This window comes from Stenella coeruleoalba, assembly GCF_951394435.1.
Source record: "Stenella coeruleoalba genome assembly, chromosome: 18".
NCBI lineage: Eukaryota > Metazoa > Chordata > Mammalia > Artiodactyla > Delphinidae > Stenella > Stenella coeruleoalba.
This window is the reverse complement of record NC_137164.1, coordinates 68,445,283-68,466,982: the sequence shown is the minus strand read 5'-3', so window position 1 is coordinate 68,466,982 and position 21,700 is coordinate 68,445,283. Positions and strand designations below refer to the sequence as shown.

The 21,700-nt window shown below is 39.3% G+C and overlaps 1 protein-coding gene across 5 annotated transcripts in view; it reads left to right on the top strand.

The window, feature by feature from the left end:
- The window catches only part of NALCN (sodium leak channel, non-selective), a 293,846-nt gene that overhangs the window by 161,748 nt on the left and 110,398 nt on the right, over nucleotides 1-21,700 (top strand). For all 5 annotated transcript variants that reach the window (XM_079902779.1, XM_079902778.1, XM_079902780.1 and 2 more), the window contains one exon: nucleotides 10,954-11,091. In XM_079902779.1, the coding sequence (XP_079758905.1) occupies nucleotides 10,954-11,091 (138 nt within the window). The remainder of the gene's footprint in view (nucleotides 1-10,953; nucleotides 11,092-21,700) is intronic.

Below are 21,700 nucleotides of genomic sequence, written 5' to 3'. Positions count from 1 at the left end.
ATTTTTAAATCACTATTTAAAATATTATTTGGAAATTCCCTGGTAGTCCAGTGGTTAGGGCTCCACGCTTCTACTACAGGGGGCACGGGTTCTATTCCTGGTCAGGGAACTAGATCCCACAAGCCACACAGTGCAGCCAAAAAACCGAACAAAAAACCAACTATTATCTGTATAGCCCTTTAATGTTTATAATAAAGTATTCACACATGCTTTATTTTGATTCTTAAAGCAGTCTTCAGAGAGTGATAACGTGATGGCACATTTGAGGAGGATTGGTGTCAGGCTGGCCGCATGCTTTACCCAGAGCCGCTAAGCCAGTCAGTGATTTAACCCCAAACTCAGGCCCTGTGACAGCAGAGATGAACACTTGGTTCTTTACGTCCCTGCCCTACAGCTCACAGAGGGCCAGGGTCTTTATCGTCAGCTCATTCAACCTCTATCTTAAACTGCTCTCCTTTGGCTCTGCTTTCTGAGAAGGGCATCTCTTGAGAGTGAAGGCAGAGATGCAGTGGGTGAGGTTAGATCAGATGAGAAGTTTTGAAAAGCTCATGGCTGAGGTTTGCTGGGCAGTGTTGAGGTGTCTTTGGAGGCCAGGGTGGAAGGGAGCCCGTCTCCATATGGAACCAGTGGAGGGGCTGGAGAGGTGCAGACATGAAGAGTCAGATTCACCTAGGAGTTGGCATGTTTCCTGAGAGTTTGGCAAAAAAGGAAGATGGAGTTTGGAGAACTGAGAAGAGTGTATTTGAATTGATAGGCCATGAAATTCCATCTAAACCAGACAGGGAGAAATTTGAAGTAAAGAAATGGCTATTGCCAATGCATTTAACATTACAGCACTATGGTTTTACTCCAGATTTCAAATCCACAGTATTTGTATTTATGGACACCTTAGTTTAGCCACGGTAAGTGGTGACTCTTAGAGCTTTTATTTGCTGTAGGTTTTTAAACGCATGTAATGTCATTTTTATTGGTTTTTCCCAACCCCTAATTCTCCATAAGACCTTGATCTCGTTGGTCATGATTTTGCCAACCAGTGTACTTTTTAGAAATTTAACTCCAACATTAGGTAGGTCCAAAATTTGCTATGTATTGATGTCATTTTAAATATTGTTAGAACTTTGAATAGTTGAATAAGTTTTAAATGAAACTATACAGCGAAATACTAAAGGATTGTGAGATCAGTGGGTTTTTCAGAAGATAAAACTCCTCTATATTTTATTCCTATTTGAATGGGAAAAAAAGAAGCAAGGAGATTGAGTAGGTGAATAATTAAGGCAATTAAAACTGAAGGAGGTGTCACTTTTGTACTCAGTGAATACCATCAAGGCAAATCTTCTGTTTTACAGCTGACTGGTAGTAAGACACAGCAGGGACACCCTCAGTAAAAAGGTTGAGCTACTATATAAGTTATCAAATGCATTTCATTTTGAAGGCAAATCTTTTGTAGTGAAAGAGTTCTGGAAACCAGCTAAAAATAGGTAAGATAGATGCAAATTATATTGTAAAATGAAAGTCATATGTCAATGACCTGAGTTGTAGTCTTCACCACATTTTAAAAATTTTAGTGTCTATATTTTTAAAGTAAATACATGTTTTACATGTGTTTTAATACACAGTAAAAAACATACATTAAGTATAAGGTAATTTTTATGTCCACCAAAAACCCATACACGAATGTTCATAGGAGCATTCTTTATAATAGCCAAAAAGTGGAAACAACCCAAATATCCCTCAACTGATGAGTAGATAAAATGTGGTATATCCATCTGATGAAACATAATTTGGCAATAAAAGGGAACGAAGTGCTGATACAGACTACAGCATGGATGAACCCTGACCTCATGTTATATGATTCCATTTATAGAACATGTTCACAGTAGACAGACCCATGGGGACAGAAAGCGTATTTGGTTGCTGAAGGCTGGAGGACGGAAGGATGGGGAGTGACTGCTATGGGTACATAGTTTTGGGGGATGATGAAAAAGTTCGTAGGTAGTAGTGATGTTGCACAACTGTGAAAAAACAAAACCACTAAATTGTCTACTTCAAAAGGTGAATTTTATGGTATATAAACCATATCTCAACAAAGCTGTACTTTAAAAAGTTCAAAAAAAAGAATATTTACCCCCTTCCCTAGTTCCTCAGTCCTTCCCATTCCAGTCCTCAGAGTTCCAACTTTATTGTATAGGCTTTCAAGCATTTTTACGCACACAAAACATATCTAGATATGTATATTACAAGTAGAATCATACTGCATATTCTGCTCTCTCTCTGTTAATGAAAACCTAGATGTTTACTCACCTACTTTTTTAAATATGTAATTTCCTTAACCTAAATTGATATCCACACATACTAAAAACCAAAACATGCTTTGGGTCATCAAGTTATCAAAGAGCATCCATGATACATATTTTTTAAAGGCTAAGAACTACTTTACAAGGTCTAGACAAGAACTTTCAGCCTGTTATTTCAACATAGGAGAATACCCTTGCTTTGCTTTCACCTAACTCTAAGAAGATCTATCAGAAAGAGATTTGGCATCCGAAATGGGGCCTTGAGAGAGAGAGAAGGATGTCCTGTCATTGAGGAACCAGCCAACTCTATGGTGTGGGCCCTCGGCGGCCCTGGTGGAAGCGTGGTCCCAAGGATGCTGTTCACCCCACCTGGGATCAATGGTTAAGGGGTGCTAACTGGAACAAAAGAGAAGCTGCAAAAATACTTGTTTATTCCCCTTCCTCCCCATTTTGATGATCTTATTTTTATTCAAGTCTCCCAATCTCAGTTTATGGCAGGAAAGTACAGCACCAAAATGTAAAGCCACTAAGAGGGAAACTACAATATTAGATGCTTTGGTAGGAATATTAAGGAATATTGGGGATAAATGTGGAACTGAGACCTGAGCCAAGGGTGGCTTTAACAGGGTTTCCTGGCAGATTGGACGTAGGATGTGAGGAAATGAGAAGGACCAGAGAGATGTCTATGAGGTCCTTGGCCTGAGTAACTTGAAGAATGGATTTGTCATTTTCCAAGATGGGAAGAAGTGTAGGAGGAACAGGTTTAGGGAGCAGGGCATGAAGACTTTGATTTGGGACATCTAATGTTTGAGATCCCTGTTAGATAGACACCCAAGGGGAGATATGGAGTTGATTCTGGATGTAGGGCTGGATATACAGATGTGGGTGTCATCACTACGTAGACCGTATTTAAAGGGATTATAATGGATGAGATCAACCAGTTAGTGAGTGTTAAGAGACAAGAAAGAGATCTGAGGACCAAGCCCCGAGGCTCTGCAACATTTAGAGATTCGGAAATTGAGGAGAAACCAGCAAAAGATCCTGAGAAGGGCTGGTGTGGAATTGAGTGGCCCTACAGTGAGGTGCTTAGACCCTTCAGTGATCCAAGACGTTGTTCTCTGCTCTTGGGTGTGTTTTCTCCTGCATCATCCCTGGAACAGCTCACTTCCTCACACTCTGGTCTTATGGCTTTCACCTTCTACCCTGGTTCGTGCCCTTCCCTTTGCTCCCACATACCCAAGGAATACATCACACTATGATTAGAAAGAGGTACTCTTCAGGCTAATGATTTTCAATACCTTCCTTCTCCATTCAGGGAGCATCACTGCAGTCTCTTTAGTCAGTGCATTTCTTTCCCACTTTACTTCTGTTCGTTCAGAGATGTTCCTTCCTTGGAATATCAATGTGCTTACAATTACAACTCTGACTTTGTCATGACCCCTTCTTGTGCCTACCAGACGCATAGCCAGTCTCCATTTATTCGTTCACCTCCAGGTCCTACTGCTAACAGTGTGATTTTTCACTGTAGCTTCCACTTGAAATTCATTAGAGATTTTCTTTAACATCTTTATTGGAGTATAATTGCTTTACAATGGTGTGTTAGTTTCTGCTTTATAACAAAGTGAATCAGCTATATGTATACATATATCCCCATATCTCGTCCCTCTTGTGTCTCCCTCCCTCCCATCCTCCCTATCCCACCCCTCTAGGTGGACACAAAGCACCGAGCTGATCTCCCTGTGCTATGTGACTGATTCCCATTAGCTATATGTTTTACATTTGGTAGTGTATATAAGTCCATGCCACTCTCTCACTTCGTCCCAGCTTACCCTTCCCCCTCCCTGTGTCCTCAAGTCCATTCTCTATGTCTGCGTCTTTATTCCTATCCTGCCCCTATGTTGTTCAGAACCTTTTTTTTTAGATTCCATATATGTGTGTTAGCATATGTCATTTGTTTTTCTCTTTCTGACTTCCTTCACTCTGTCTGACAGTCCATTAGAGATGCTTTTGATTGATTTTGTTCTACCCTGATGGGGCAGAGTTGTTTGTTCCAGATCACGTCCTGTGCAGCTGGGCCATTCTCAGGTTAACTGCTCATCCCCGATTCAATTAGCTGCAGCCAGGCACCTGCAGCGTGAACAGAGCCTGACCTGCATAGGGTGTTTAATATGTGATTATGTCATTAGACACAGAAAAGAAAAAGCACTTGTAAATGCAGTCTTTACCCGTATTTACATCTGTAGGATTGGGCTTTGGGGGTAAAATAGCAAAAATCACAGACCTTCTGTCCCGAAAACCTACAGAAACAAATAAAACAATTAATTATCAGCCTGGAAAACATTATACCAGCAGAGAAACCACACAAAGAAAAGGCCACAATTTCATACCATTATCTTTGAATAGCAGCTAGTAGGAAAGATGGAGGGAGGAAGAGAGAGAGAGAGAATCAGAGGGAGAGGATGAACACTCTAGGCTCATGCCTGAAGCCTGTTTTCCAGAAGTTGAGAAGAAATTACATTGGAAAAGCAAATCGTAAAATATGTTCTCATCTCCCTCAATTTGAGAGCCTCAGGCCGTGGGGATGTTCAGAGCCCTGGAAAAGACATCAAGAATCTCCCACAGGTGTAGATGTGATTGATACACCCCATTTTACCAGAGGCAACATAAACTTGTAGGTTGCACCATTTTTATTTTCCCAGCTGGGAAGAAGGCTTGAGAGTGAAAGCAAAATGATCATAATTTCTGAAAACTAGGAATCTCCCATAATAAACAAAAATTCAGCATAGCGAAAGGATGAAGAGAAAAGAAGAAAACAGAAACCAGGAGGGAACAGGAGCCCCAAGGAAAGCGTGATGGGAGAGACGCAGCTGTCCTCTCCTGGTACCCAGAGGACCAAGACCAACAGAATCAACCCGTCTTTGCCCTCACCTGGAGTCAACGGAGGGCTAGTGATGCTGGAAGGAAGCCGGTGAATTAGAGGAAGTGAACACCTGTGACTGATGGGCTGGCAGCACTAAAGATTTCCAGAATCTACCCACAGTGGGGAAATATCTGGAGCCCGATATTTCAAGCATAGCTGCCCATGGCCTCAGCTAATACTTGTCTCCCTGCAAACCCCTCTCCTCATACTGAGACAGCAAAACATAGAGAAGAAAATCTAGCTGACAAATTGAAACAGGACTCTGATAATGGGCATGAGATTCTGGGATCACTTTCTGACACTATATTAGAGGGAATAAAAGATCTAGATGAGAAAGTTAAAAATGAAGGCTTTGCATTTGCAGCAACATGGATGGACCTAGAGATTATCATACTAAGCAAAGTAAATAAGCGAAAAACAAATACCATATATCATTTATATGTGGAATCTAAGGCAGACATAGAGAACAGATGTGTGGACACAGTGGGGGAAAGGGAGGGTGGGATGAATTGGGAGATTAGGCTTGACAGAAATACACTACCATGTGTAAAATAGATAGCTAGTGGGAACCTGCTGTATAGCGCAGGGAGCTCAGCCTGGTGGTCTGTGATGGCCTAGTTGGGTGGGATGGTGGCCGAGGGGAGGGAGGTCCAAGAGGGAGGGGATGTGTGTACGGGTATGGCTGATTCACTTTGCTGGGCGGCAGAAACTAACACAACATTGTAAAGCAATTATACACCAATTAAAGATTAATTAATTAATTAAAATACAACACAAATGAATATAATCTATGAAACAAAAACAGACTCACAAATATAGAGAACAAACTTGTGGTTGCCAAGAGGGAGAAGGGTAAGGGAGGAATGGATTGGGAGTTCAGGATTAGCAGATGTAAACTATTATATATAGAATGGATAAACAACAAGGTCCTACTGTATAGCACAGGAAACTATATTCACATGCAGCAGAAATTAAACGCAACATTGTAAATCAACCATACTTCAATAAATTTTTTTAAAAAAAAAGACTTTGACAATTGTGGAGCAGGTCTAGAAGGTAATTAGTCCAAATTGAAACAGCAGTAAGAGGACTCCAAGGAAAATGTCTGAGAGTAAGAATCAGATGGTTTCTGGGTAATTGAATGCTCCAAGAAGAACATGTGTAGGAGAGGAAAAGTGGAATTTATTCTAAACAATAAGTAAAATGTGTGATAATCTGGAAGCTATTTAAGGTAGAAGGAGGAAAGCATATATTTCTTTTCCCAAGGAAACGGAAAAAAACAATCAGAAACTCTCAACCAAAACAAAACTAAACTAAAAATTTTGTAAGAACACTGTGATTCAAATAAAGTAAATTAAACTGGGCCAGATTCTGAGAAATAAAGGGAAAGTAAGAAAACGGCCTCCACTTAACCTTGAACATTTACCTTCTAGTACCAAACATATCATAATACTGAGGCCTGAAGGAGGAAGTATTATCCTAGAACATTACCAGGATAACAGTATTACATAGCAATATTTTCATAGTCAACATATCAACTATCAATCTATTGATTATCAATGTACTGACAAGCATGGAAGACCCAATCATGACTAAAAAACAAAATGTAAATATTGTTGAACAGAAGTCACTGTCTAAGGTAGATAAATCAAGAAATACTGAATGGGGATGTGGGTAGCACCACCAGAAGTAAAAACAAAAGTGGTTAAAGGCAGTGGCTTCTGGGAAGTGGGACCGAGATACTGAAGCATATGACCATTGCTTATTATCTGTTAAGAAACCCAACATCAGGCTTCTTTACTATGTAACTTTTTTTTTTTTTTGCGGTACACGGGCCTCTCACTGCTGTGGCCTCTCCCATTGTGGAGCACAGGCTCCGGACGTGCAGGCTCAGCGGCCATGGCTCATGGGCTCAGCTGCTCCGCGGCATGTGGGATCTTCCCGGACCGGGGCACGAACCCGTGTCCCCTGCATCGGCAGGCGGACTCTCAACCACTGCGCCACCAGGGAAGCCCTATGTAACATTTTTAATCATATGGTATCACCTTGATTAAATTTTTGAAAAGTAATATTAAGAATGAGCTTAACAAGAAATGGACAGAAACTATATAAACTGAAATCTTTGTCCAGAATCTTGAGTAAAGACTTGATAAATGGATAAATGGAAAGATATGCCTTTCTTTGAGACTGGAAGATAATATCAATTTTTCTTAGATTCGTGTGATTCCAGTGAATAAAACAAGAGGATATTTGGGGGCAATTAACATATAAAAATAAAAGAATTCTGAAAACAAAAGCTTAGGAGGAGGGGCTAGTAGCTCTACCACTTATTAAAATGTACAAAGATTAGGCAGTTTGGAGATGAAATAAATTAGATGGAAAAGAACAGAAAGTTTAGAAATAGAATTGAAAGTATATGAGTATTCAATGTATGATGCCAGGGATTTTTCAAATTAGTGAAGAAAAGACAGATTTTTAAAATTATATTGTGCTTAATCAACTGATCACCTACTGAAAAGAAAAATAAGATTGATTTCTGTCTTATTTCTTATACCAAAATAAATTCCATATTTAAACTGATTTAAACAGTGATTTCTGGTTCAAATGTTAAGCATAATAAAATAAGGAAACTTATGGGTACATTTATGTCTAATCTTGCAGTGAGAGAAGTCTTTTTAAGCAAAATATAAACACCTTAAATAAAAGGAATGGCAAATTAAACCACATAGAAATTTAAAATTTATTTTTGTAAAAAAATACTGTTAAAAGATAGGGAAAAATATATGGCAGATATAAGATTAATTTTCTTAATTTATAAAGAGCTGGTTGAAATCAATATGGGGAAAGTAAAGGTCAACGGGATAGGAAATGGCATAACACATGAACAGGGAGCTTGGAGAAAAGAAACAACTTCTCCACGCCTTTGTTCATGACCCCCTTCTCCACCATTTAAATTCTACACGTCTTCCTCATGAAAGTCAGTTGCTATCATTTTCTACAAACTATCTTGACTCACCCAGGAGGAATATATCTGTCCTTCCAACTTGCTTCTTACAGCTTTGCCATATTTCTCTTAATGCGCCATATTTTTCGTTCTTCCATTTCTTAGAGTTGGCCATGCTCATCTTTTTCTTCCACTCCTATTATAAATTTCTTAAGAAGCCATGTCTTCCTCATCTCAGTCCCCAACACATCAGGTCTTCAGGAACCACTGATAATCCATGTCCAAATAAATAATGTAAACAGGTTCTTCAAGGAATGCAGATCCTGAAGACAATATAAATCAGTAAGTGTATTTGATTCACATCTCAAACAGACTGTCACTGGGATTTAAATTTCCAGATAAAATCTCAACAAAACTGATAAAGTACCCCTCGTGCAGGACACAACTTATTTTTCAGCCTGTAATAGAAGAAGTATTTCATGGCCCTACCTTTCACTGGTTTATTCATGTAAGTGACTATAAACACCAATCACGTTGTAACAGAAAGCTTTGCTCTCAAATATAATTCACAGCATCTCATAGTATGTATGCACTTTCAGGGGGCTGAGCTGGGCAGAAGTGAGACGTTTTTTCTTTTGAAACTCTGCAAAGAGTAGAGGATAACCCGATGTTCTTGGTCACATTGCTTATCTCACAGCAACAGGTTATAAACCCCTAGCTTCCTGTTCCCGAGCATTTACTGGATGCATAATAGCTGAGTATTCGTGAAAGCTAATGCCGTAGATGAAAACACATTAAGTTGGTTTCTGCCCAAGGCAGCGGCAAGGTACCCCTGAATTTTTGGCCTCTAGGTACCAAGAATAAATCTGTTGGACTTAATCACAAGCTTTCATGTCACTTTTGGGGAAAGAAATCCATGTCCAGAAAAATTCCTTTTTTTTCCAAAACAGGATGTTTTTCAAAACATCCTGATAGGTGTTTTGACTCTTCCCCCTTTTACTGTAGAGTCTCTTGGATGTCCACACACTTTCATGCCGGTGACAGCTCTGTTGAAGAAGATCTGATATTTTTATGTGAATCATCTTTGGAACTTGTGTTGCTTGCATTCAGATATAATAAATATTCAATAGAAAAAAAACACAGGGAAAAAATAATTGCCCTCAATGATAGGTTCTGGCATACTTATGAGGTTAAACGATGTGTTGAAATCTCTGAAGCATTTTTAGGATGAGTTAAAGCTAGTGTTCTCTTTGGCACCCTGTCGAGGAAAGTATTATACTGTCCTTGTTGATGCCGTGTTCAAGTATCAGTAACAACATACTTCATACTTTCATTAATGAAACACTTTGTAGGATGATGATATTATAGAAAAATTAACTCAAGGAGAGGTTAAGTGTTTCACACATGGACAAAGGGTAAGAGAAAAAACTAATCTCCTAACTCAAGATTCATTTATCAATGCATTGTTCCTTTGTTCAAACAGGCCTATTATGTGCTGAGCATTGAACATCGCACTTGTAAAAAAAAAGTTAATTTACTTATCCCTAGTAAAGAAAACTGCTAAGAGAGCTTACTGCGCAATGAGGCCTGGGAAGTAGTAGATTCCAGACTTCACTGAACACAGGAAGCAATACTTGGAAAAGTACTTGCTTTGGAATCATAATGCCTGGTGCTACTTCTGTTAGTGCCACAAATTAATAGAGTGACTTTGGGATAATCATCCATCTTTAAGCCTCTTTTTCCTTATCTTCAAAAAGAATGAGTCAGGGTAGGTTATCTTTAGGGTCCATTTTGCCTCTAAGATACTATCAGTGTAACAGAGCTTTTATCTTGGGCTCAGTCCATCTTTGTATTAGCCTGGACCTTATTTCTTGGAATCCCAATACCTGAGAATTCAATTTATGTTTTCGATTTTACTAAAGTCTGTAAAGATTTTTTTAGAGTCACTAGATTCCAATTGTCAACTTTCCCCAACATCATCATAGGTTCTCATTAAGAAACATTTATTGACCACTGATGTGTACAAGATACATGAGTCAATGATGGATATATATATTTAATGAGAAAAACATGTAGGAATGAAATTAACCAAAGATCTTTGCAGAGAGAGAATGAGTCTTTTAGCTAGGCTGGCTTTTGTTGGAATGCTCTAGTTTTAATTATTTTATTTTATTTTTGATCTTGGGGTTTCTTCCATGGTCTTGACTCTGTCTTGAAAATTTTTTTTTAAAATCATGAAAAATGTGATCATCTTTATTAAGTTGCTTAGCATGGCTATATCATTTAGAAAAATTTCTTTTTTAAAGAGTCTCATGTTTTTAATATAACTGAAATAATTTGATAGATGGATACTATAAAAGTAAAATTAATGTTATTATTCTCATTTGCCTTTAGACAACTGTAATTCACTATAAAAATAAGTTGTGCTTAACAGCAAAAAAAAAAAAATACAGCAATCCGTTGGAAATGTTAAATAGTTAGCTTGCTAAAAGGGAAAAACAAGAAAGGCAATAAGCAAAGGTTCCTGAATTTTGTTCTGATTTGATCAGCAGTATTTACCACCAACAAAGCTAATTTTAATTCAGAGTAATTATTTTAGCTTTCCACATTGAATAGCTAGATATCAGGCTTTTAGAATCTTTGTTCTTAGCCCTTTCCTATCTGTTGAATGAAGGCTGTTTTTTCCCTGCTGAATCAATAATATTGAAATCAAAGTCCTCAACACCATATACTAATTCTAAGTTGCATGGAAGCCCAAGGCTAGTGTTTAATACTTCCATTCTTTTCCTCTGTAGGCATTTATGTCCATGTTCCAGATCCTTACCCAGGAAGGATGGGTTGACGTCATGGACCAAACGCTAAATGCTGTGGGACACATGTGGGCACCAGTGGTCGCCATCTATTTCATTCTGTATCACCTCTTCGCCACTCTGGTGAGTTTAGCATTTCTTTTCAATTATGTCTTACAATTCATAATGGGATGAACATCAACAGATTTTTGGCCTATTGTCAATTTCAGAATCAGAACCAAAGAACCAAGGTAGAGTAGTCCCATTGGATGAGGTCCCTTCCATTCTAAATGTATATGAGCCAAAGAACTACTTGAGGAACTAGATTTCAGATCTAAGTAAGAAGTTGTCTCCATCAAGGTCAAGTGGTTTACATGAGGGAAAACAAGATAAAACAAAATGGAAATCCCACATCCATGTACTGACTTATCCATCTCTAAGCATTCACACCCTCAGTGATCTAAGGATCAAACCAGAACTACATTATTATTTTTTTTTATCATAGAGAGACACTCTCTTCACTTTCACTGCATCCTCTTCACAGATGTAATGAAACTGAAAACAGAAGCTGGAGACCTCAGGGTGCAGTCAGTTAATTAGAAACTAGCTCAGTGTTACTACACTTTGTATCACTAAAAGAAACACATGGGGAAAAATAAAACACATGGCTGCAAATATTGTAAAAAGCGTGATAAAAACCGAATACCAAAATCCAGGAAAAATTTTCCTCTGTCACACAGACTTTCCTCTTCGATGTATTTCTATTAAAAAGAAAGGAAAAAGTTATGAAATATGGCCTATGACATACTAAGGGATGTAATCCTTAGGTCTTTCTAATGACAGATGTACCTCTCCATATAATAAATTTGTACATATTTAAGAACCAAATTTAATCTCTAATATTATGCTAAGAGTTCCAAGGTAAGGACCCAGAATGTTACCCTTCATCAGGAACACAGGAAATAAAAACAACTGCTACTCTTTATTGGGTGGCAAAATTCTTTATAATTTTATTCCTAATATCTGGAACAACAAAGTTAGGTCACATTCCCACATTACAGATGATGAAACTGAGGAGTTAATTTGCCCAGTGTCACAAAGAGTGTAAATGTTAGAGCCAGAACTTTCCCAAGTCTGCCTGGTCTCAAAGCCTGGGGTCTTGCAACTATTTGTTGCTGCTTCCCTAGATTCTGAAGCTTGTCATTGTCACTGAAAATGTCTGCAGGAAATCAAACCTCTGCCCAAGTCACTAAGATAAATTACATACAGCCTCTAAGGTCCCTTCCAAATCTAAATGTCTATGAATCAAATAAATGCTGGAGAAACTACATGCATTAAACTAGAGGTCGCATTTGCTATAGGCAGAGACCTTCAAAACGATAACACGTCCATCAAAAGGTGTATGAGGATACATTGTTATGTGGCGGAAGGTCCTGGGCTCAAATGGTAGAATCACGTAGAAATAGTTTTGGCATTTTTTACATGGGGTGACTTTTAAAATATTCACAAAAGGAAAGAACACTGAGCAGTGGGAATGGAGGTCTGGCTTCTAAAGACGAATCTGGCTGCACTGGTGTTGGCAGGCACTTGGCCCTAAGGTCTTTGCATCCTCCCTGACAGGACCTCTAATCTGTGTCATTCATTTATTCATTCATTCATTCATGAACTCAACTAATGTTTATTAAGCACATACTATGTGTTTAAGTTGGAGACTATTGATCATGGGTTAAATGCAGGATAGATGGTTGAAATCATCTACATATGGGAATAATCTGTCTGATTGTTGTTCTGTTAAAACAATATAATCTTCTGCTCTCCTCACTGCAGATTTTTCACACTTAAAGATTTGATTCTTAAGTCAGAGACTAACACAATATGTAAGCAGGAAGAAAAATGATCTAGCCTAGTAAATTATTTAGCAAAGTAATTTTTTTTCAAGTGGATTTCTACAGGGATCACTAATATAATGAAATAAAGTATTAAATCTGGTAATAGACTTCTTGGGCATTCTAAATTTTCCTTATTGGGCCAAAAACATGGCATTGATTTTGGAACACTGAAGCACTTGCAAGGACTGCTGAGATTCACTTGAGCCTTTAGGAATCTACAGAGCACAGCTTGAAAACCCATATCTAATTACACACCTTCATTCTACTGATTTAAGTGTCTGCCCGAAACACTCATTGTACAGTAATTTTTTTCATTGTGGTTTTCAAAAAGTAGTTCTAAAACTGACAATTGAAATCGTTCTTTTGATCATAATTTTTTCAAATCTGTAAAGCAATTGAGAATTGAAAAGTCTACATGTCAATGAGGGCAGTCTGGTAAATATGGTGGAGTACAAGACTACAGACTTGAAGTCCAAAAACCTGGATTCAGGATCTCTCTCTGCTGGTCACTAGATGTGACTTTGGGAGCATCAGACAACTTCTCTGATCTCTGTGTTGTGTTATATCTGAAAGTGAGAATAATAAGGCCCAACACACCTAGTTTCCAAGGTTGCCATGTACATATGAGGTGAACCTGTATTTTTGAGGATGTTTTAGCCATGGTGTAAGAGGATGGTCGTAACTCTCACCAACACTGAGTTCCTTCAAGTTTAAATAAGATAGTATGAGCATTTCAAGCTATATATTAATAAATGCTAAAATGTTATTGTTATTTCAGATGTTTTTAATTTATAGAAGTAAAGTATTATTGATCAGTTTAAAGTATCATTTATGTCCAAGTCCGTCTCTCTTTTCATCTTTCCCCACGCCCCTTCTCCCAGACAATGACTATGATGAATTGGATACGAATCTGTCTTCCAGTTTTTAAATCATATTTTACTAAATTTAGCATACTATCAACTCTGAAAAGACTCATATTTTGTGTAACATTAACAAAAAAAACAACAGTTAAACTATACACATAGATTGTAAGGTGCATCCCAATTTCAGATTGTTAAAGTGTGAAGATAAATGTGCACCTTAAAAATCAATGGATTACAGTAGTTTCCCACACATATATGTATCCGTTAAAAATATAGAATGTTTTTAATTTAAGGTTATCATCTACAGACATTTTATACCCTTAGCTTTTAAGATCAGTATTATTTTTCAGCTTGAGAGTACTGCTCCAGTGCACTGATGGTCATCCTTGGGGGAGATGGGAGATGCCTGGTGTGCACACTTCTCTTGCTGTTATGACCCTACTCCATGCTGAGGCCAACTTACCTTTCATCATGTGTTTCCCTCCTTACAAATCATTAGGAGTAGCAATTTTCAGAGTAAATAGTATCAAACTCTACATGTGTTCTCAGTTGAGTTTTTGACCAAGTATTGTTTTTGAAATCTTTTCATCTTAATACACATAGAGCTAATTCAGTCATCAGTATATAGAGTCATATAGTAGTCCATGGGCTGAATATGCCATGTTTGCTTCTCAGTTCCCTTCCTGGTAGATATTTAGGTTGTTTTCCAATGTTTTGCTCTTATACTGTTGCAACTAATATGTTCGTACTTTGTGTCCAGTTGTGTGAGTTTCTTTGGGGTATATGCCAGAAAGTATCAATAGAATCCAGGGTCCTGGATGCTGCCCAAATGGCTCCATTGCACAGGTCTGCAAACCCACACACCAAACCTGGTCCACAGGCTTTACTTCTACAGCTTGTGAGCTAAGAATGGTTTGTGCATTTTATTTTTCTTAATTTATTTTTATTTATTTTTGGCTGTGTTGGGTCTTCATTGCAGTGGCTTCTCGTTGCAGAGCACGGGCTCTAGGCACGGGGGCTTCAGTAACTGCAGAGTGCGGGCTCAGCAGTTGTGGCACATGGGCTTAGTTGCTCCGCGGCATGTGGGATCTTCCCAGACCAGGGCTCGAACCCGTGTCCCCTGCAGTGGCAGGCAGATTCTTAACCGCTGCGCCACCAGGGAAGCCCAGTTTGTGCATTTTAAATGGTTGTGTAGGTCCATACGCAATATCCTCAGTGTTGCCTCTTGGCCCTCAAAGCCTAACGTATTTGCTATCTGGAACTTTAATTTGCAGACCCCCGTTCTACAGGCAAACTGCACTAATTTACAGTCCCACATGCAGTGGTTGAGAATTCCTGTGTTCTTACATTCTCATGTATACTGGATATTGTTAGACTTTTAAGATTTTGACAGTCTTGTGAGTTGAATGGTGATATCTCTTTGCCTTAACTTGCGTTTTGGGGGTTTCCATGGTTATTAATAAGGGAGCACCTCTTAGTATGTTTATTGGCTGTCTTCTTTGTGACTCACCCAATCGTGTGCTTTCTCTCTTTTCCTAAAAGCTAGTTTGTCTTTCTTAAATTCGTTGTTGTAGTGCTACATAGATTCTGGATATTATCCATTAACTACTATATATGTCGCAAATATCCTCTCTCAGGTAATATTTTATTATTCCAATTTGTCTGTGATGGCTTTTGACATTATATTTTGATGTGGCCAGAACTATCAGTTTTTCACTTATGGTCAACATTTAATTTGGACTCATGTTTAAGAAATTCTTTCCCACCCTGAAGTAATAAAAATATTCTCCCCTATCTTCTTATAATTATTTTAAATTTTTGCCTTTCATCTTTAGATCTTTAACCCGTCTCAACTTACTGTTTATATATAGTATAAGTTGGATGAAATGCATTACTTAAACAAAACAAATCAATTTTTCTCATCCAGATTTATGTGACATTTTTTTTTTTTTTTTTTTTTTTTGCGGCACGCGGGCCTCTCACTGTTGTGGCCTCTCCCGTTGCGGAGCACAGGCTCCGGACGCACAGGCTCAGCGGCCATGGCTCACGGGCCCAGCCGCTCCGCGGCATGTGGGATCTTCCCGCACCGGGGCACGAACCCGTGTCCCCTGCATCGGCAGGCGGACTCTCAACCACTGCGCCACCAGGGAAACCCTATGTGACATTTTTAAAACTTTGAGATGTGTAGTTGGTTTCATCTACAAAGCAAAGAGGTCAATTCAGATTTCCTAATTTATAAATAATTTTTTTAAATGAGAAGTAATTAATTCAGTGAAAGAAAACACTATAACTAAATTTTCAAAACTGCAAGTGTTACTTCTGTACTACCCAAAAAGTCTAGGGACTGAAGTCACTTCCCCAGGTCACTGGAGATTTTGCTTAAACATTATCGACAATTGCTTTATTATCCTGTATGTCCTCAGACTGTCAGTCACTATCATTAACTCTATCAAGTTAGCCTAATTCGATTCAGCACAGTTTTACTGAGTCTCAACTACTCTGTATAAGTACTAACCTATGTATAAGGCCATAGTGGGAAAGGGCTTAATCTCTGTCCTCTCTGAGCCTAAACTAGTACAGAAGTTGGACTGGTAAACACAAACACACAGATAAAAGCTGTGATTCAAGACCTAATGATACAAGTGATAAGAGACACGAGGGCATGCTGTTGCTTGCAGTGTGATCGATGCACATGATAAACATTTGCTTCCCAATCATTCCAGGTCAACCTGATCTGAAATTCTTAAAATATTGGCAGGAAAACAGCTGGAGATGGTTTGTGGACCAACATACAAATGTGTGTGAAGGTGATAAGCCTGTGTTACATATGCATCGCATAACCTTCAAAACTGAACATTTAGAAGTTAAAATCTCTATTCCATAAGTCTGTCTTTAGGCTTGGATTTAGCTTTAAAAGAGCATTTTTGTTAAATGTATGAGTTTTTAATTTTTTTGTAAAATACTACAAAAGATTTTAACCCAAATTGGAAAAAATTTTTAAAAGTCCACTTAAATATACAAGCTCTGATTTGATTTTTACCCACGCAGGCCGGTGGTGCCACACAGCCTGGGGAGCTCCTGATTTAGTCTTCTCAGGGACAAACAGGCATGTGCCAAGCAGAAAAAACAAGAAATGCTCGGCTGCAGTTTGTTCTGGAATAAGAAACAGCAGGCCATTCCATCGCCCCCTGGGGCCACCAGTTTGTCAGCCCACAGTGAAAATCAGGCTTAAGTGTATAGCAAATGCATATTTATAGCCATTATCTACTGTTCCTGTAAAATGTCTCTCTCATTCGCCAGGTGTATATTCTGTATTTCTGTCCTGACTGATTGCAGTTTTGCCAAATGCTTATGAAATCTATCTTTTCCCCCACTTTTGCCAATGATTTGGGGATAAGAACGATAAAGACAAGCAGTTGAAAGACTCTTTTTTTTCTTTCAGTGTTTTCCCCTTTATTATTGTTTCAAAGGAAAGCCCTGTGATGGGAATACTGAGAGAAAATGTAATTAAGCATTCATTGTGTATAGTCTTTTTGTTACCTTTGAAGTGCTTACATTAACACAGCAATCTCTTGATTTTGCTTCTGTAGCAGCAGCTTTCAGAAAATAGTCGTATTTTGCTGACAAAAATGGGCATTCCAGAATGTAAATTAAATAACTTGATTTTATAGAATTCATTTAAAAGTGCATCAGTGGTGAGCATTTCCCATTTTGCATTGCTCTGATTACACTTGACTTTTTGTTGACCTATATGAAAAATGAAATTGTTTCTAACTACAGCCTGCAAGACAGCTTAGGAGAGTGTGATTATAAATGGTAAAAAGGAAAAGAAAACCACAAGATGATGAGGTATTGACCAGATTCCTGCTGTGCTTCTACTGTATCCTTGAAAATAATGTTAAAAATAGAAATTATTAATAAAGTTCACAGTAGAGAAAGAAATAAGATTAAAGGTGACATTTCAGTTAAAGGGCTATCTTTAAGCTATATAAAAAGGAAAAGAAAATAATAAGAGGAAACTTTAGAAGAGAAATGGAAATGAAAAAGGAAAGGTGGATAGGGTGGGTGCAGGACTATATGCAGAGTTGGAAAGAATGCACAACAGGATTGGAAGCTACAGAGATAGAAATTCTCAATCAAGAAGACCCATTCTAAGATGGTAAAGCCACCCTCTTGAGAAAATACACCATAACTTTCAGCAGCCTGAATCATGCTAACCTAGCCTCTCCCTTCAGTAGACAGAATGAGAACCCTTGTGTGTTGCACAGAGGGGTTGTGTCACAACAAAATTGGAGGAAATAATGATGCTGGGGAACACACTGCTTCAGTCATTTATTGAATTTCATTGAAATGCATTATGGTTAAATGGAAGAAAACCAAGTTAATTATCTGTGGTTAAAGGTATCAAACTTAAACATAGCAAATACGTTAGCTCAGGTGAATCTGGCTTTTTCAGGAGTGAGAGGAGAAGTTAGAGGAGAAGAGAGGTCGTGAGGAATCACAATGGCTGAACGCCTCCTACCACATGCGGCGGGAGCCATATTGAACCTGGAGACATTGGTTTTGAAACCCACTAAGCTGGAAGGTCAGCACCCCACCAAGCAGTAGCTACCCCATTCATAAAAATTCTAGGAAGGAGACTTGCCAGGCTTGCAGAGATCTGATTTTCCACACCAAATGCATTGTCAATGCCAAAAATATCTTGAGAATGGGTGTTGTAATCTGAGAAAAATAAAGAATTAGATACCTGGACTATCTTAATAGCTATTCTCGACTTTTACATTGAAATCAGTGATTCATGATGTATCAATATTGATCACAAAATAAGGAAGTGGATGTATTACATCCATTGTATATTGCATGATAGAGCAAATACGTGTGTTGCATATTAATATAATGCAGTGTTATAGATCTGTTAAAAGTGGCAAGTAGCCAGTGCATGAAAATATAAATATGAATTTCTTGTTTTAAAGCATTGCACATACTAAATACCGCTGTGTTGAGAGTATATGTGTGCTTTATTTAACAAAGCTCAAGAGGAAATGAAAGGATATATCATTAGCCATTTTTCCCCTGAAATTACATCTTTACGAAAAAATAGTGATTTAGAATTCCATGCCCCATTATAAATTTAAATATTATATAAATTATGAAAGATAAACAATGCACACAACGGGTTGACTGTGTAATTTAGAACCAGCAAAGCATAAAGGTAAAAGGGTTTCATGCAAATGATGAAGCTCTTGTGATTCAATGTGACAAATCCCTGTAAAAATCCTTTTGTTATATCAGTAGCATTTAATATAAAACTGTGAACCTCATTTAATGGCTATGAAAAGCCTTTTGGCGCAGTACGGATGGTACTGGTAGTAGGCAGACATTGGCTGAAAATAAGACTCAGACGTCAACGTAATGGGTTCAGGTTAACGAGCATTACCTCAGCTTTCTATAAAAACAGAACAAACAACAGCAACAACAAAAAGCAACACTGAGAGGATTGAGGAATAGTTCTTGCTTTCAGAATTAGGATCTGTCCCCCACTCCCATTAATATGGGGGATGGGGGGAGAAATGGCTGACACCCAAGTCAGCCTGCGAGCTCAAGTCCAAGTCCGCACAGCACTGGTTTGTAGGAAAATAATGTCTCATTGACAGTGTAAATTAAATATGGAAACCAAGCTGCCACCCTCCCTTCACTTCTGTTTCTTTGTCACGGTGGTTATTGCCAACTTATTAGAGTCTGAGAAAAAAACTACAAAGTAATTCTCACCTCCTGGCAATCAGCTGCAGACCTAGCCTCCCCGGCATCTTCTATTTCCACTCCAGAGAAACATCAAAGCCAGACCCCAAGTGCCAGGTCCTCACTTTAGCACAGGGCCCTACTCGTCAGGAACACGGTGACAAGGATCCATAAACGTCCGTGTCCACACACAGTTTCAAGGAAACTCGAACTCCACACACATTTTTAAATACGGTTTCTGTTTTTGCCATCACGTCTTCATGTTAACTAAGCAGGAAAGGCTGAACATTCAGATAGTGAATGAACCTAGGTTTAATGAAGTTTAAAGCAAACTTTAAACTTTCCCATATATTGTGCTTAAATTTGTTACCAAAACCCTCCCCAAGAGCTTGTCTCAACGCTGTTAGCGAGGGGCTTTCTACCTGCAAAGCCCCTTCAGCAAAGCCAAAGTGTTTCCTTTTTGAGTCTTGCCTTCTCTCTACCATGAAAATCAAACTCTTATCTCCATGAAAAAGAGAATGTGCAGCTAGAATCCCCCATCTATTTCTCTGTCCTTCTGCCCTGAGGGTAGCTTTTTCCTCTTTCCTCCAAAAAGGAGGTATAAAATGTACTGTTTTTTAAATTAAGGTAACAAAACATTACATATTTAATAACTTTTGTCAAACTGCACTTAACAGGATCCCGTTACTATTTCAATGAGCCAGCTTAAAATAACTGCATTACCTGCATAAAAAACCAGAACATCTGAAAGGAAAATTTTACCAGAGAAGAAAAGAACGCCATCATTCTGTGATTATTGCAACCTCCCTCTCACACCTCCCGACCTCCCTTGGTGGCATTTGGGCAAACTGCCAGCCCCCAGGCCTACCTCTCAGGCTCCCCCAGCCTCCTTCCAGGCATCCATGCTCTGGCCATACTCACCTGCTCACCAGGTCCCTAGTTAGCCCCATACTCCCAAGGCCCTGTCTTCCCTCATGCCACCTGGAAAGACTTTCTCACAATTCCCTTCCTGCCAGAAACCTCCTTCTCCTTGGTATCTTGCTATCCTGGTAGCACCTGGCTGGACTCATGACCAGCCCCTCATGATCTTAGATGAGCAGCGTTCAGAAGAGGCACCCAGACACATCGGCCCAGCTCAGCTCTGAGAAGTCGGAGTGCTCAGGTGGCACAGGACCGAACCTGGGATACCCTGGTTGAGTTTAGTTTCTGGTTGTCAGTCTTCACACACGTGTGCCCCCGCTCCAAGCCCCTGCTCCCATGTTCCTTCACATCCCTGCTTTCTGAGGGGAAATAAGAACGTTTTCTGGGGATGAAGCATGAGGGAGGCAGAAGGGCCCAGAGAGAGACAGGGAGGCGGTGCATTTCGACAATGGTGGCACGTCACACCATCGTTGGTGTGTTGACAACCAAGACCTGCAACCACTTCTTGTCTGAACTTGATGGGGAGAGAGCCTTGCTAGGGGCCGACACAGACAAGGGGCAGCCCGCAGAGAGCTGTGTAGCTGCCTGAGAGGTCTAGGTAGAGAGAGTCTGAAAGATTCCCGCCCCCCCAGCAAGAACCAGTCTTCTTTAGCCTCCACCTGGAATGGCAGAACTTCCAAACTTCCTTGAGAGTTGAAAGCCACTGAGTAGGATGAACACTACTGCTAGAACAAGGGCCCAAGTTAGAGACCAGGTAGAGAGTAGAGGAGATTGAATGGTGCTCCACAAAAGTATATCCATGTCCTAACTCCCAGGCTTGTGAATGTGACCTTATTTGGGAAGATGGTCATTTCAGATGCAATTAAATTAAGGATCTTGAGATGAGATTAATCTGGATTATCCAGTTAAGTCTCAAGTCCAATAACAAGTGTCCTTATAAGAGAAGGGTGAGGACAAGATGCAGGGAGTATGAGGAAAAGACAGAGACAGAGATTGTGGAGTGAGGCTCCTGCAAGCCAGGCAATGCCTGGGGCCACGAGATGCTGGAAGAGGCAAGAAAGGATCCTCCCCTAGAGCCTCTGGAGGGAGTGTGATCCTGCCGACAGCTCGAGTTTGGACTTCTGGCCTCCAAAACTGTCATAGAATGCCCCTCTGTTGTTTTAAGTCACAAAGCTAGTGCAATTTGTTGCAGCAGCCCTAGGAAACTAAAACAAGGGGTATCACTGAGAACCAGAGATCTTAGCAGGAGCTGCAGGAACTGAGGTGGTGACCAATTCAGCAGAGAGAAAGCCCAGCGTCCCCTAAATAAGCGCCATCACTGCCCCTGATGGGGGACAGAGG